At 39.8% G+C, this 15,516-nt stretch overlaps 1 protein-coding gene across 1 annotated transcript in view; it reads left to right on the forward strand.

The window, feature by feature from the left end:
* Slc26a4 (solute carrier family 26 member 4) overlaps window positions 1-15,516 on the forward strand; it is a 48,500-nt gene that overhangs the window by 20,896 nt on the left and 12,088 nt on the right. The window contains exons 9-15 of the mRNA XM_033755908.1: window positions 1,513-1,660; window positions 3,939-4,052; window positions 8,063-8,140; window positions 8,279-8,374; window positions 9,321-9,427; window positions 11,637-11,706; window positions 13,062-13,154. Of these exons, the coding sequence (XP_033611799.1) occupies window positions 1,513-1,660; window positions 3,939-4,052; window positions 8,063-8,140; window positions 8,279-8,374; window positions 9,321-9,427; window positions 11,637-11,706; window positions 13,062-13,154 (706 nt within the window). The remainder of the gene's footprint in view (window positions 1-1,512; window positions 1,661-3,938; window positions 4,053-8,062; window positions 8,141-8,278; window positions 8,375-9,320; window positions 9,428-11,636; window positions 11,707-13,061; window positions 13,155-15,516) is intronic.

The following is a 15,516-nucleotide window of genomic DNA, read 5'->3' on the forward strand; positions in this document are numbered from 1 at the left end:
GCACTATTTGGAGTATTAGGCATTGAGGTAAGCAATGGGCTTTAGGTGACTATCAAAATGAAACACTTGGAAGGACTGGAAAGTTATCTTGACTAGCCCCAGTTACCTGAAGTAGGGTTAACTGGGTCTTGGGGAAAAAAATTAGAGCCTAGTTTTAAGAAGTGAGGCCCAAGGTCATATCCAGACTAGGAGGTGATACGATACTGAGACTCTTGAGTGCTGGGTTAGTGTTCCAACACCCAGTCTACCTACAGATGGGGTCCATCATAGAGCCTACACCCAAGGTAAGACGGGATCTGAGGGGTGAAGGAGTCTGAAAATTAACACCTCCCACTTGAGGGGAGAAAGCCCAAGAACTAGACGGAACTAGACAGTTATCTAATATGTAACATTCAGTTTTGGACCTACTAAATGGCTTCAGGCAAATCACCTTTCTAAGACTCTGTTCTCTTATTAACAAAATGAAAAAAGTATTCTCAACATTGTCTAGGATGCTTGCTACTAGTTGTGCTAAAGTTTTCTATGGTTTTCTCTAAGAATTTTACTATGCAACCATAAATGAAGTAGTTGGGAGTTTGTTTTTGTTTTTTGTTTTTTTTATGGCTGGGGATCTCTGGGATTATACCATATGAAAAGTCAGCAAGGCTATGTCTCAAATTTTCATATTTTGGGACACTACCATGATTATAAACTTATGTTAGTTTCTTCTGTATTGTTTTTATTGTTTTTTTTTTTTTTTGAGACAGGTCTTGCTATGTGGTTCAGGCTGGCTTTGAACCCACTATGTAGTTCAGGGTGGCCTTGAACTCACAGCAATCCTCCTATCTCAGCCTTCCAAGTGCTTTGATTACAGGCATGTGCCACTATGACTGGCTTATTTCTTTAATAAGCCAGAGAAGCTCTGGTTTTGTCAAACAATAATTATTTGACCACACAATCATCAGGGTATTTTAGTCACTATGGAGCACTGTGCTAATGAAACAAAGTTAATCATTTTTGGCCTCAAGAAGATTTTAAATGTTATGGCTCTTAACTTTCCACTGAGCTCTTTTAGCATTAGTATGTGTTCTTTGTGTCTTTAGCAGATCTGACATGTAGGGGCAGAGGATTTAGCTCAGCAGTTCAGTGGCCTGCCTTGCAAGTGCAAGTACACGAGTTCAGTCCCCAGTACCAAAAAAAAAAAAAAGAACTGACATGTTTTCATACAAAGTAAACCTCATTAATGGCTAGGTTATTTTTTAAGTTCAAGTTAGAGTGAAACTCTGTAAGGAGAAATCCTAATGTGTATGGCCTTATAGAATGAATGACAACAGATTTATTTTAGAAATATCACCAACTTCAGATGAAAGAGGGTCATAGCAGATGCTGCCATTCAGGCCTCTGACATACTTTTTTTCCCCTCTTGTATCATGTTCTTTTATGTCTAACATGTAGCTGAGTGGATATAACAGTGACGTGGGGAAAAAAGAATCATTAAATCTTTACAGTATTTTTTATTTAAAAACTCACTAGGTTTTTGCCTCCTATACTTCCACCTGTGGCTATGTTTTCTGAGATGCTGACTGCATCGTTTTCCATCGCTGTAGTGGCGTACGCGATTGCAGTATCTGTGGGGAAAGTATATGCCACTAAGCATGATTACACCATCGATGGGAACCAGGTATGGTCATCCTTTTGCTGAAATGGTTTTACAGGGCTGAAAAGAAAAAAAGAATCAGTGGGAAACATTTTGGTGTCAGCTAGCTAAAGAAAGAGTTCGTTTATGCTACCTGTCCTTAGGTGGTCTCTCCCTTGTGCTTGCTAATTAGAAATTATTTTGAAATATTCATACTTTGTATCACTTTGCTTTTTAAGAAATAAGTTGAAGTAATCCTAGTTTTAAAAACAGCTAATTCAGTCAGGTTATAAATAATATTCAAAGTTAATATATTAAGTCAGAACAGGAATTGTTCAGATAACTCAGTATTCTCCTGATAATTCTTGTGATTTTTTTTTGTTTACTCATTTCTAATTTTAAAGTTAATATTTTATTTTATTTTTGGTACCCGGGATTGAACTCAGGACCTTGTGTTTGCAAGGAGGCAGTGGAGCCCTGAGCTAAAACCCCTGCTCTCCTGGTAATTCTTTTCATGGCAGCTGTAATATAACAAAACAGGGCAAAAGACACCATTAGTAGTAGATGCCACTACTTTATGTGCAATTAATTTATACTGGTAGTTTTTGTAGGCATAGGATACATTACCAGGTGGGCTACTCTGACTCGCTTGCAAATCTGCAAGTTTGTTAATGTATAATTGTGAAAACAGCAGGGCAATGACAACAGCCAGATGACTAGTAATTTCCCAGTATAATAGCTTAATCATGAAGTATATTAGCTAGTTATAATATACTTCATAGCAAATACTCAGCCACAGAAAAATGTTTTGTGTATATGAGTTGCAGATACACTATTCACTAGGCAGTGAAAAAAACATTTATTTTTTTACAAGTATATAACACATCTTAATTCATTTCCTCTTCCTCTTTCTTGGTTGCTTTCCCATTTGCCAAAGATCTGTCTTTCTATTTTCTATTGTCTGTCTTTTATTTTGCTCTTTAAATTATTTATACTTCCTTCGGGTTTCTCAAGCCATGTGATATTGAAGCTTGCGTGTCTGATTTATTTCACTTTACCTATGGTCTACAAGGTGCAAATGACTCAAGTTATCTTTCTTTATGGCAGGGTAGTACTGCATTGTACCACTACATTTTCTTTATTTATTCATCTGTTAATGGACACAGCTCACTTTCAAGATTTAGCTATTATAGGGCTGGGGATTTAGCTTAGTGGTGCCACCACCTGCCTCGAAAGCAGAAGGTCCTCAGTTTGATCCCTGGTACAAAAAAAAAGATTTTGCTATTGTGAATTGTGCTGCTATAAACTATAAACATTGGTATTTAATTCTTTTGAGAAGGTACCTAGAAAGAAAATAATCAGGACCAATGGAATTCCTAATTTTAGTACCAGGGATTGAACTCAGGACCTTGCAACTTTGCGAGGCAGTCATGGTGCCACTGAGCTAAATCCCTGACCCTAGGCACCATTTCTTCTCAAACTTAAAAACAACTGACAGCAGTGAGGGCTCTCTTAGGTTTTATGAAGCCCAAACTCCTGATGTCTTTTAAGATTCCCCACACTTTTTTTTTTATTCTGACTTAATTTTTTATTGTTGTTATTTATGTTATTACACTGAGGTCGCTTTTCACCTCCGGAGGGAGTAACTTTTATTTGCTAAGCTTTAATCTTGACTAGGATGATTCAGGATGAATCCATAAGCATACAGATTCTCACGGATGGTAGATGACATCCATTCCTCTCTCCTTTTGGAGGGTTTCAGAAAATAAACCTAAAAAGGAGGTAAATCCTTTCTTATTCTAACCATTTCATTTACCATGAGATAAACAGAATTGTTGTTGTATTTTTAAATAAAAATCATAAATATCAATAAGTATTAACCATAAATTAAGATGAGAATTAATATCTTAGAGGTGGAGTCACTATGAGGCCATTTTTGATGGCTTTGTTGAATGATAACAGGAGCATCATTCCCCTACTTGTCCCATTTCAGATACAGATTGAATCTTATTTGTATTCTCTACTGAAGGCTGTCAATCTATTTTCTGGTGCTATAACAGATTACAGTACTAGAGATCAGGACATTTATAAAGCCAGGAGGATTATTTGGACTCAGGGTTTGGGAATTCTGCCCGTCTTACAGATTCACTGAGTTATACCGAAGTCCTAACTCCAGCCCACACTTTTAATAGTAAAAATTAAGTTGGACCATCAGGCAGGGTCCTGGGCGTCGAAGTTTCCTTTAACATATTTCTTTAAACCCTGGTGAGGAGCTTGCAGAGATTCTATTTGTAGCATCACGGTCATCCAGTCTCTCTCCTAGGAATTCATTGCCTTTGGGATCAGCAACATCTTTTCTGGATTCTTCTCTTGTTTTGTGGCCACCACTGCCCTGTCCCGCACAGCCGTCCAGGAGAGCACTGGAGGAAAGACACAGGTATGGAACAACAGCTTTAAACCAGGGACGGTGGCTCAGAAAGTCTTGCACAAGATCTGAGTAGTACAATGAACCTTTGAGAAGAGAGGCATTGTGCTTTGTCATCTCATCCAACTTGAGCCTATTCATCTCTTTGACTCATCCCTCATCACAAACCTCTTAAAAAGCAACATTTACATTTCCCCAAGGTGGCAGTTCCCAAATCTCTTTGTGTCACTGCTCACGTGACAAATAATTCTTTCCTTGCTTTCCTAGGAATGTCACAGCTGCCAAGGCAACAATAATGATGAAGAATGCTGATTTTTATTAGTTGGTTACCTGGGTTGTGGGGAGCAAGGGCCTAGTAACATGACTTGGAGGCTTTAAGTTCTTACATTTTTAAGAGAGTGAGAAGTTTATTCACATTTCTTTAACAAGGATCAGGACCTTGCTGCAGAGCCTTTGGTCTCATTGAACAATAGTTTACTGGTCAAGTTTTGTTGATATTGTTGTAACATTTTGGCATTTCTGCATGAGTAAGATTTTTGTTCTTGAAGTTCTGAATGTGGATTGAGGCTTGCCTTTTAAATGTAGCTTTTGGTTGTTGCATTTAACGAGTGACCACAAAACCAGTGTCCCAGCTAACCTCTGGTATAATCCCTTGTGTAGTTGGCCAGAAAGCCCAGAAGTGGCTCCCAAAAGCCTCTCTTTCCAGCTAGACACAGAGTCAGACAGACCAAGTCAGTGGCCTTGGGCTAGTGAAATATTCAGGACTTGTGTTCCTGATGTGCTTCCACGGTTTTTCCCTCCCAACACAGAAACAACTTTTATTTGGGTGTAAAAAGTGTGTTGGGACTATAAAGGAGAACTACAAACCCAAATTAATCAGCATGAAAAAGTATAGTCTTCAAATAGGGTTTTATAAAGGCAGAGACACAAATAAGTATGAAAGAGAATAACTGAAAAGATGAATGAGTCCAATGGTGGGCTGGTAGGGAAGAGAGAGCTTTAATTGTTTCCATGGTACAGTGATGTTCCTCTCTTATTTATAATGAATCTTGTGACAGATTTGGAAAAATTAGTCTCTTCTAGAAAATTTTTGGCTCCTTTGAAACAAAAAAGTAATATTCTCAGAACTTTTCTTAAAAGTTTTTTTGGGAGGGCAGACATTTCTAGCTCTGAGGGAGCAGGTAAACCAATGCAGTCCATCCCGAGACAGAAATCTGCTGCCACGGGGAGGAGGTCAGTGCTGATTTCCAAAGTGGGAACTATTTCAGGCCTTAGCTTTCAGGAGTGGGAGTTCTTGTTGCTGGGGTTGGCATTGACACTCTCTAGGGCACAGGTCCTAAGTGGGTGCAGGAAGTCCCTCCCAAACTACTGGTGTCTGTTCTGCTCTTACCTCTGGACCCAAATAAGCTGGCTGCCCCAGAATGTGCATGTGAAGTGACCTTGTTGACAAAGGTTTAGGGGATAATAGTATTCTGGTAAGCTAATATCCTCTGCCACACACTGGTATGTATTATATTTAGGAATGAAGGATGACAGGATTTCAGCACTGAAGAAGGGAACAAGTGCAGAAATGGCTTGATCTTTAATTACTGAAATGCATACTAAGTTTTAGGGTTAAAAGTCTAAGTGCCTGACTGAAATCCAGGGACTTGTGACCAGTACATTGGCAGGTCTTTTTTTTCTCCTCTCTTCTTTCTCTTGGCTCTTCTCTTCCTTCACCACCTCCTCCTTCTCCTTCCTCCCTCTCCCTCTCCTTCTTCTCTGTCTTTCTGTGGCACCAGGGATTGAGCCCAGGGCTTCCTTTCCACTGAGCTACATCTCCAACCCCTTTTATGTTTTTGTTTATTTTTTTGAGACAGAGTCTTGCTAAGTTGCTTAACGGTCCAGGCTGGGCTCAAACTTGTGATCCTCTTGCTTCAGCCTCCCGCCATGCTGGGATTATAAGCATGTGCCACCATGCCCAGCCTGGTGTCCTGGCTGTATCAAAACTGTATCCTTCTCATAGGTGTGTCCTAAGGATTCAATAAGAAGTTGTAAAGCCCTATTACATACTGGTCAATGCTAATTTTTCCACCAGGTAGAAGAGAATGCTAGTGCATATGGTACATGTACTGTGCCTAGCACAGAAGCTCCCAGCATGTATTTACTGAAGGAATGAACAAAAACATGCATGTTGGTGGATATCAACTGTTTCCTGTACTTCAATGGAGTATAAAGAGCTAAACACTGCCCCTATTCTTCCTCTTACCTTCATGAGTCCTACTGACTCATGGAAAAGTAATTCTTATTTCCAAGTACTCTGTAGCTCTGATTGCCCTCTCACTTAACAGGATCATTAATTTGCCAGTAATTAAATCTGCTTATAAAGTCTACAGAGTTTCCAACAAACCATCTGATATAGTAAGTACAAGTAATTGAGGCTTCATGTTTCAATGTCGTGACCAAAATTAGCTGTGCCCCAGTAATGGGAGGCTCCTTATTACATGCTTGTCCAACAGGGAGCCACTCTTGCCTGAGTTGGGCAACTCACTGTGGTTCTGTACATAATCTCCATGTCCCTCACCAATTCACAGAGCCCTTTATCTACAGTGTGATGCAAACATTCATTAAATATTGGTTGGCTAGCCGGAAGAAAGAGAGAGGGGAAAGAAAGAAGGATACTACCTTCTTTGCTTAGAAAGGGGAGGGGTAAATGCACCAAGGTGCTGGGAACCTGGAGTTATGGTGCTAGGAAGAGCACAGAGCTGGAAACTAGGTATACAGAGTGAGCCTTTTGAAAGTACATCATATATAATAATATAGCCCCATGCTAGCTCAACCATAATCTGAACAGAAATGACCGATTTGCCATATGGAGTGTTTTGTTGTTGTTGTTTGAGACAAGGTCTATGTAGTCCAGGCTGTCCTTAAGCTCATTATGCAGCCTAGGTTGACCTCAAATTTGCATCAACCCTCCTCCCTCAGCACCCCAAAGTGCAGGGATTATAAGCATGAGCCATCACACCTGGCTGACATGAATGTTTTCTAATTTTCTTTTTACATTTGCTGTGCCTGCCTCCTATAACTCACACAGCCTGATTAGGCAGTACCTATGCTCAACATGATCTATCCTGTGGCTTTCTCTCTGACTGCTTTGCTTCTGGTTCCCTGTCTCTTCTGTTTCAGAGCTTCTAGTCTTCCTTGGTCATGCCACCACTGTCTCAACAGAGAATTCGTTGTTCATCTGCTAGAGCTAGAGAATACTCCCCACCCCCAGCCTCTCTCCTATTTATGGATCTTAGCAGAGCTTACTTTGCCAATCAAGGTAACATTTCTGAGCTTCCTTTACTCTGTCATTGCCCCATCACTGCAGCTGCCTAGGAGCAAAGTCTGAAGCCAGCATCTATGCAACTGCCACAAGAAACAGGAGACAGAGTCTTGTCTCTCAGTGTGTCCGTATGGTACCATGAATCTGCAGTTTGATGGGTTAAATCAATGTTCTGAGGCTTTGCTGGGAACCATGTGCTACAAGTACAATGTGTTATCACAGTTGCTATTATGGCTGCTGCTTCAATAATGCAGTAGAATTGGATACGTACCACGAAAATTTATTTCCCAAGAACGGGACAATAATCTCTATTGTTGGGGAAAGAGGTGGTCTGTGTTTCATGGCATGGCAAATAACTAAAAGGTCAGCCTCCTAAATGGACACCAAAACTAGTTGTAAGATGTCCAAATGAAATCCATATCAAACTGGTTTTATTTTAGCAAGCTCAGTCTTCCTGTTCTCTTTATCTGCAATAATGCATATGCATACACACGCACACACACACACACACACACACACACACACATTTCTCCATGTATGTGTTTTCCATTTTTGTTTAGTTTTGTATAGTCTTACCAAATAATGCTCATTTCTCTGTACCATGAGTAGAAGGGAGAGTCAGGGAAGGATCCAGTGTGCCTGTGGTAGGTACATATGTGGCAAGCTGGAAGACACAGAGGACAAACCCGCTTTATGCAAGGTGTATGTCTTTCAGATTGCTGGCATCATTTCGGCTGGGATTGTGATGATCGCCATTGTTGCCTTGGGGAAGCTTCTGGAACCCTTGCAGAAGGTATAAATCTGTTTCTCTGTGCAATGACACAGTTCCGTTTCACCACTCTGCTACCAGAGAAGTAACAGGAGATTTAAAAATCATCACATAGAAAACCATTCTCCCAAATAACCCAGCCTTTCTGGTCTCTCCTGGCAGTCTGTCTTGGCAGCAGTTGTAATTGCCAACCTGAAAGGGATGTTTATGCAGGTGTGTGACATTCCTCATCTGTGGCGGCAGAATAAGACTGATGCTGTAAGTCACCCACCACCCATTTCCCTCTAAACTAAGATTTGGCTCTACATGTTTCCCTTTCATATCATGATGACACTCCCTCTTTTCTAAGTCGAACTTTGGAAATCCCACAGCAGAAATTAGAACTGCGTGAATAAACCAAAGTCTTGACGAGAACTGCATATTGTGAAGACCCTGTTTCTCTAGGAAGATTCACTGCCAGGAAGAATACCACGTGAGGCTCATATACCCTTGCCCTTCTGAAGCCAAAAACCAAACACACTGTATTTAAAATCTGTTTTAAAAGCACCAGCAAAACACCAAACAAGCAAAAACAAAAACCCATTCCAATTTTGTGACTAAAGTATTCTTCACAGCTGTTATGAGGAATTGTAAAAACCAGAAGCCAGATATTTTAGACTCCTGCACTAATTGAGCCCAGGATACATAAAAAGAATAAGCAAGCTTCCTATCTATTGCCAGGCAGAGACTGCTAGACAAATTAAGTGGAAAAAGAGACTAGAATAGAAACATTGGGGGAAAGTCCGTGTGCTTTCACACCTGCACATGCACATGCGCATTCACACAAAGAAATATAAGTAGATACAAGTGGGAAAGGATTTGGGGAATGGGTGGAGAGAGGAGAGGGTTGTGAGCAAGATTGTTTTCACTGTACATCTTTAAAGTATTCATTCCCCTGGTATTAATTTAAAGTATTAATTCCCATGTGAATATATTGCCTATTCAAAACTTTAAAAAGAAATAAAATGGAATAATTGGTCTTACTTGGCAAGGTCAGTTTCCAGCTTCACTTAAACATAAAACGACTAAAACTAGAGTATTTTTTAAAAGTTGTAATTTGTGGGTAACTGATCTTATTTTTTTAATCTTAATTTTATAAGTACTCTATCATTTGCCATTACCAGATAAATTAATATAATTCTTTTCATTTCCATTTCCCACCTAGGTAATCTGGGTGTTTACATGCACAGTGTCCATCATTTTGGGGCTGGACCTGGGTCTACTAGCTGGCCTTTTATTTGGACTATTGACTGTGGTCCTGAGAGTTCAGTTGTGAGTACAATAAAACCCAGATTTCCTATGAACAGGACAATGTACCCTAAACTTTCCTATGCTGTTTTGATAAATGTAGTGAAACCACTTTCCTTTCAAAATAGATACTCCATATTGAGTGATTCTATAAAGAAAGCACATGGTGCTTTGCAAATATTATATTTAATCTTCAAAAATATCTTCTGAAAAGATTTAGTTATCTCAATGTACAGGCAGAAGTTTTAAGCTCAGAAAGGCTAAAGACTTTCCCTCAGGTCACACATTAACTAGCAGAGCTAAGATTTGAACTCAGATTATCTCACTCAAAATTTCTAAATTTCATCACGTTTCTCAGTTGCACTCTCCTTTTAGGCCCAGGTAGACCAAGAGACACATGGCTCAGCCAGAGTGAGGTTGCTCCTCTAGTTCGTTCTTTAGATGAGATGAAGGGTGCCAGGCATTGGGCCTAAGGCTTGGGAACAAGACAACTGCTAAATCTATCACAGCACATTTTTCTCTTTTGAAGTTTATAACCCAAAATTATGCAACCCAGAACAGGAGAACTTTAGAACTGTTGATTATAACTAGGATTCATCCAAATCTCTCAAATAGGGAATATATCCAATGAATAATGCAATTATGTGAAGTAAACATGATTAGTTCATGTGCAAAGTGAAAGCAGCACAGGCATGGGTTAATTAAGGGAAAACAACCTGTGAGGACTAGTGAGGGAGACTGAAGAGGGATTTTGTTGTTGGTTGTTGGTTTTGTTTGGACTCTCAAGAGACTTTGGTTTCATGCCCTCCTGAGTCTAGAGGGGAATGGGACACTAGGGCGGAATGAGGTCTCTCTCCTTCCCCAACTCACTATTGTCTTTCTTGACTTTTGGCCTCTTTGCCTGTGCTTGGGCCACCAAGGAGAGAAGAGACCTAGAAAAACGTCAGCAGCAATGTCTTCACTGCGCACAGGCTCACCCCTTTGTGTCGCTACCTAGCTCTCCTTGACCCTTTCTTCCTCCCTATGTTTACATGTTGGCTCTGCCCGAAAGGCCTGTGGCTTTCTGCCTCAGCACCCTTGGTGCCCAGAGTCCTGAATGTTCATGAACTCCCCAAATGCCCATCTGCTATTAGGAAATAACTCAGAAATTGTTCAGTGTCTATTTTACCTTATCTGGGTGTGGTTGAGGGAGAAGGGTTTTGGACAGAAGGACTAACGTATGAGCTTTAAGTTAAAAATCAGCACACCACAGCAAGCTAAGGAAAAACCTGGTGGCACATTTTTGCTGCTGGTTTGGTAACCAGGCCTTTAGCCAACAAAAAGCAGTGTTCCGCACAGTGTTTAATTTCCAGTAATTACAGTGCTGATTCAGAGAGCACAATGCTGAAAGGACCCCAAACAGACAATCTTTCTTCAGGAGCTGCACTTAGCGTATGTCCCTAGTCACACTCGAAGAAACATGGAATTTATCTGATTGCATCAGGAACAGGAAATCAACAGTCTGGTTGACAGGACAGACTTATTTCTGGTCCTCTCACTCTGCTAGTTCTATAAAAAGAGACTAATTTGATCATCTGAAAACTCTCCATACTTCATCAGGAAGTTACAAATAAGTGACAGTCACCCAAGACCCTCAGCAGAGGCTGTACTGTCCCTTACCTCAGGGCCTTTTCAAACTTTTCCAAGTCTCAGTTTATGTACTAACAAAAATAAGGATAACACAACTGACTTTCTGGGGGTTAGGGTAAGCTCTTTGTTATATTGTAAGTATCATGCTCATTATTTCTCTCACCCATCAGAAGACAGTCACAGTTACTTCTTCCTTCCCTTGTTCCACGCAAACACCAGCTGTTCACTTCAGAATTAGTTGCAGGAAAATGTCGTCTGCTATACTCACTGAGCCCCAAACAGCAGAATGAAGGCTTTGCAGCGATTTCTTTTTAATCCTCCCTCTCACTCCTATGCTGGGGATCAAACCCAGGGCACTACAAATGCCAGGCATACACTCTACTGCTGAGCTACGTCCCCAACATCCCCAGGCTGCTTACTATTTTTGGTGACAGGGCCTTACTAAATTGCTCAGGCTGATTTGGAACTCGTGATCCTCCTGCCTCAGCCTCCCAAGCAGCTGTGATTATAGGCATATCTCACTGTACCTGGCTATTCGTAACTGTTTAGTCCAAAATACGGCTGTTTCCAAAACAAATTCTGATGTTACTTTTTCCTCTTTTAGTCCTTCATGGAATGACCTTGGAAACATCCCTAGCACAGACATCTACAAAAGTACCAAGAATTACAAAAACGTAAGTGTCTTTTTGAGACATCTGCAGAAAGAAGGTTTATTCACCTACAATTTTAGGAGCTACATGTTTCTCCTTTAGGTACAAGATAGCCAAGGATGGAGGGAATCCTATTAGTCCACTAAGTGTTTTGACTTGGTGTACCTTCTGACAGACTGAGATTTCAACACTAGCTGCAAATCACATTAATGTAAAAATCATTGTAAGAGAATGGTGTTCAATCAATATTTTTTCTGCTATAATCCTTAGCCTCTATGAAAAAAGATGCCTGAAATCTTCATATTATTTATTCAGTTCTAACAAGAAATTTTCAAGTTTTCTGTCACCAAATTATTTGATATTTTGCTTTATCATTGGAATTGGAAGAAATAATATATGATACAGGAAGTGAAAAACAAAGAAGTTAAATATCCCACTGATGGGCTTGTGTTGCTTGTACATAAAACTGTTTAGTGATCACTAGGGAAACAAAGATGAAAAGTAAATTTGGAAAACACAAACTTAGGAAAAACATAAATTATTTCAATGTGAACCCTAGTATGTTGTAGTCTAATTTTGCCTTAATATTAAAATATTATGGGACTCTAAACCTGGAATTCCAGCTGTTACTTAAGTACATCTGTATGTACGTATGTATTTATTTATTTCAGTACTAGGGATCAAACTAAGGACCTTGCACTTGCCAGGCAGGTGTGGCAGGCACCACTGAGCTACATCCTGGGCCCAACTGTTAACTTAATTTCCACAATCTTTTTATGTTGAGCCAAATGCTAAAAAGAGCTAAAATGATTTTAGAAAAAAATTTGGCACTGAGACAGGGAAAGTACTCTGGGCTGAGTTTGGGCATTCTGAATTCTCAGCTTCTTCTTGGCGAGATTTGCCCAAGACACTCCGCCTCTAGGGGCCTCAATTTTCTCATCTGAAGGGGTGGGAATAAAACTGCTGATTCCTAAAGACCCGAGAAGTCTGTGAGTCTATGGGTTCTACTTATGGCATGGCCACTGTGTATGAGTACAAACAAGCAGATGACACTTCCTACAAACCTGGATTTTGCTTTTTTTAATTTTTGCTGTCCAGAAGAATTTTAGTGAAATCAGGAGGATCAGTGGTATGAACTAGAGACAAATTGCATCTCTATTTTGAACCTCGGTTTCTTTACCTGGAAATCAAAGGGGTGAAAATTGCTAAGACCCTAAAATGACCTTCTCTGGAGTTTTGTAAATTCAAAAGTTGTTAAGAAAAGTTGAATGTTGTTGCCCAGTTCCAAGCAATTGTCACCCCACTCATTGTAAAATAGCTATTTCATTGAAGATCTGAGGTCTAGAATTAACTTTTTTTTTTTTTTTTTCAAATGCCAGATTGAAGACCTTCAAGGAGTAAAGATTCTTAGATTTTCTGGTCCTATTTTTTATGGCAATGTGGATGGTTTAAAAAAATGTATCAAGTCCACAGTAAGTATTTTATTCCTGGAAATGTGGTTTTTAACTTGAGGTCTCACTCTCTTATTGGGTTTCCACTGGGAACAAGATGCCATGGTCTCTTTCACTTTGTGTAGGGCATGCAGAATTAAATTATAACAGGCTTTCCCTTTTAAAAAATGTAGTTTGATACAGCACTCTGAAAAAAGAGATAGAAGAGGATATAAGAAAATGGCAAGATATCCCCTGCTCCTGGGTAGGAAGAATCAACATAGTGAAAATGACCATACTACCAAAACTGCTATACAGATTCAGTGTAATGCCAAATGAAATTCCAACATTATATTTCACAGAACTAGAAAAAATCATCCAAAAATTCATTTGGAACCAGAAAAGACCTAGAATAGCAAAAGCCATCCTAGGCAACAGAGACATGGCAGCAGGTATAACAATCCTCAATTTGAAACTATACTACAAAGCCATTGTGATAAAAACAGCATGGTACTGGCAAAGAAACAGACCTGAGGATCAGTGGAACAGACTAGAAATACAAAAATAACTGCAGATGTACTTAGCTACCTCATCTTTGACAAAGGAGCCAACCATCCTCACTGGAGGCAAGATAGTCTCTTTAATAAACGGTGTTGGAAAAACTGGATTTCAACCTGCCAAAGATTAAAACTAGACCCTTATCTTTCACCATGCACTAAACTAAAATCGAAGTGGATTAAAGATCTAAATATTAAAATAGAAACACTAAACTTGGTGGAAGATCAGTTAGGCAGAACTCTTGAAGACATTGGCATAGGAAAAGACTTTATGAACAAATCCTCAGTAGCACGGGAACTAGCAGAAGGAATCAACAACTAGGATCTCTTCTCATTAAAAAACATTCTGCACTGCAAAAGAAACCATCAACAGAACTAAAAGACAGCCTACAATGTGGGAAAAAATTTTTACCTGCTGCTCCTCAGACAAAGGGCTCTCATCTAGAATATATAAAGAACTCAAAACAATCAGCCCCCCCAAATATAAAGACCCAATTCAAAAATGGGCATCTGAAATGAACACACATTTCTGAAAGAAGTAAAAGTAGCAAGTAAATATATGAAAAAATGTTCCACATCACTGGTCATTCGAGAGATGCAGATAAAAACAACACTGAGATTCCACCTCACCCTACAAAGAATCGCTGTTATCAAGAAATCAACCAATAACAAATATTGGAGGGGTTGTGGGGAGAAAGGAACCCTTCTCCATTGTTGGTGGGAGTGCAGACTGGTGTGACCACTATGAAAATCAATATGGAGATACCTCAAAGAGCTGGGATTAGAGGTTCCATTTGACCCAGCCACCCCTCTGCTGGGTATCTTTCCAAAAGAATTAAAAGAATCATATCACAGTGATATATGCGCACCTATGTTTATAGCGGCACAGTTTGTAAAAGTAAAACTTGGAAAGAGCCCATCTGCCCATCTGTTGGAAACTGGATAAAGATGTGGTTTTTCTATAAAATGGAATACTACTCAGCCATAAAGAATGAGAAATTATATTCATTCATAGGAAAATGGATACATATTGAGGATATACTCCTAAGTGAAATAAGTAAGTCACACACAGGTAAATACCGAATAGATTCTCTGGTGTTAAAAACTATAATAGTACATAAGATCCTAATGATAATTGACAATGTGAAATAGGAAGAAAAGGGCTAAAGGTGTAGGGAAAGTGGGAAGGGTAGGGGAAAGGGAATAAGGGAAAAAATATGAGAAAATGAAAAAATGTAAATAAAATGTTTGTAAATGGGGGAGGAGGGGGTGAAGGGAGGGCAGGGACAAGGGGAAACAATGAGAACCAAGACCTGTTATGTAAAGGTACAAGATCCCAATAATGAATGTAACTGTACTGTATACCTAAAGTGTACCAATAAACTCAATTAAAAAATGTAGTTTGAGGATAGGGGGGAAAAAAAAGATTTGCACTCTACTGAGGGTGAGAATCCAGACAGTAGTAACTGCCAGACAAAAAACGCTGAGTCCAGGCCAACGTGAGCTCCCAAATACTGTGTTAACTTCCAAGTGCAGTTCCCACAACGGGCCGGTGACCCCAGAGCGGCAGGGAAGCTCACCACCACTGGTCGCGGTAGGAGCCACGCGGTACTGGTACTGATACTGGTACTGGCGCGCAGAGGCGCTGTGCACAGATAACCAGCACAGGCAGACAGGAGAAAGCAGCTGTCCTCTAAGACGCCGCACGGTACAGAACAATGCCACTGTTCCAAGCATTTTTATTTGAAAATGGTTATGTTCATTAAAAAAAAAAAGTATTTCTCCTAACATGTACTAGGTTTATTGTGGTTATTTTAAATTAACACTTTTAAGTGCGCACGGGGGGG

The sequence above is a fragment of the Fukomys damarensis genome, unplaced genomic scaffold (assembly GCF_012274545.1).
Source record: "Fukomys damarensis isolate Sample0158 unplaced genomic scaffold, DMR_v1.0_HiC HiC_scaffold_4, whole genome shotgun sequence".
In the NCBI taxonomy this organism is placed as follows: Eukaryota; Metazoa; Chordata; class Mammalia; order Rodentia; family Bathyergidae; genus Fukomys; species Fukomys damarensis.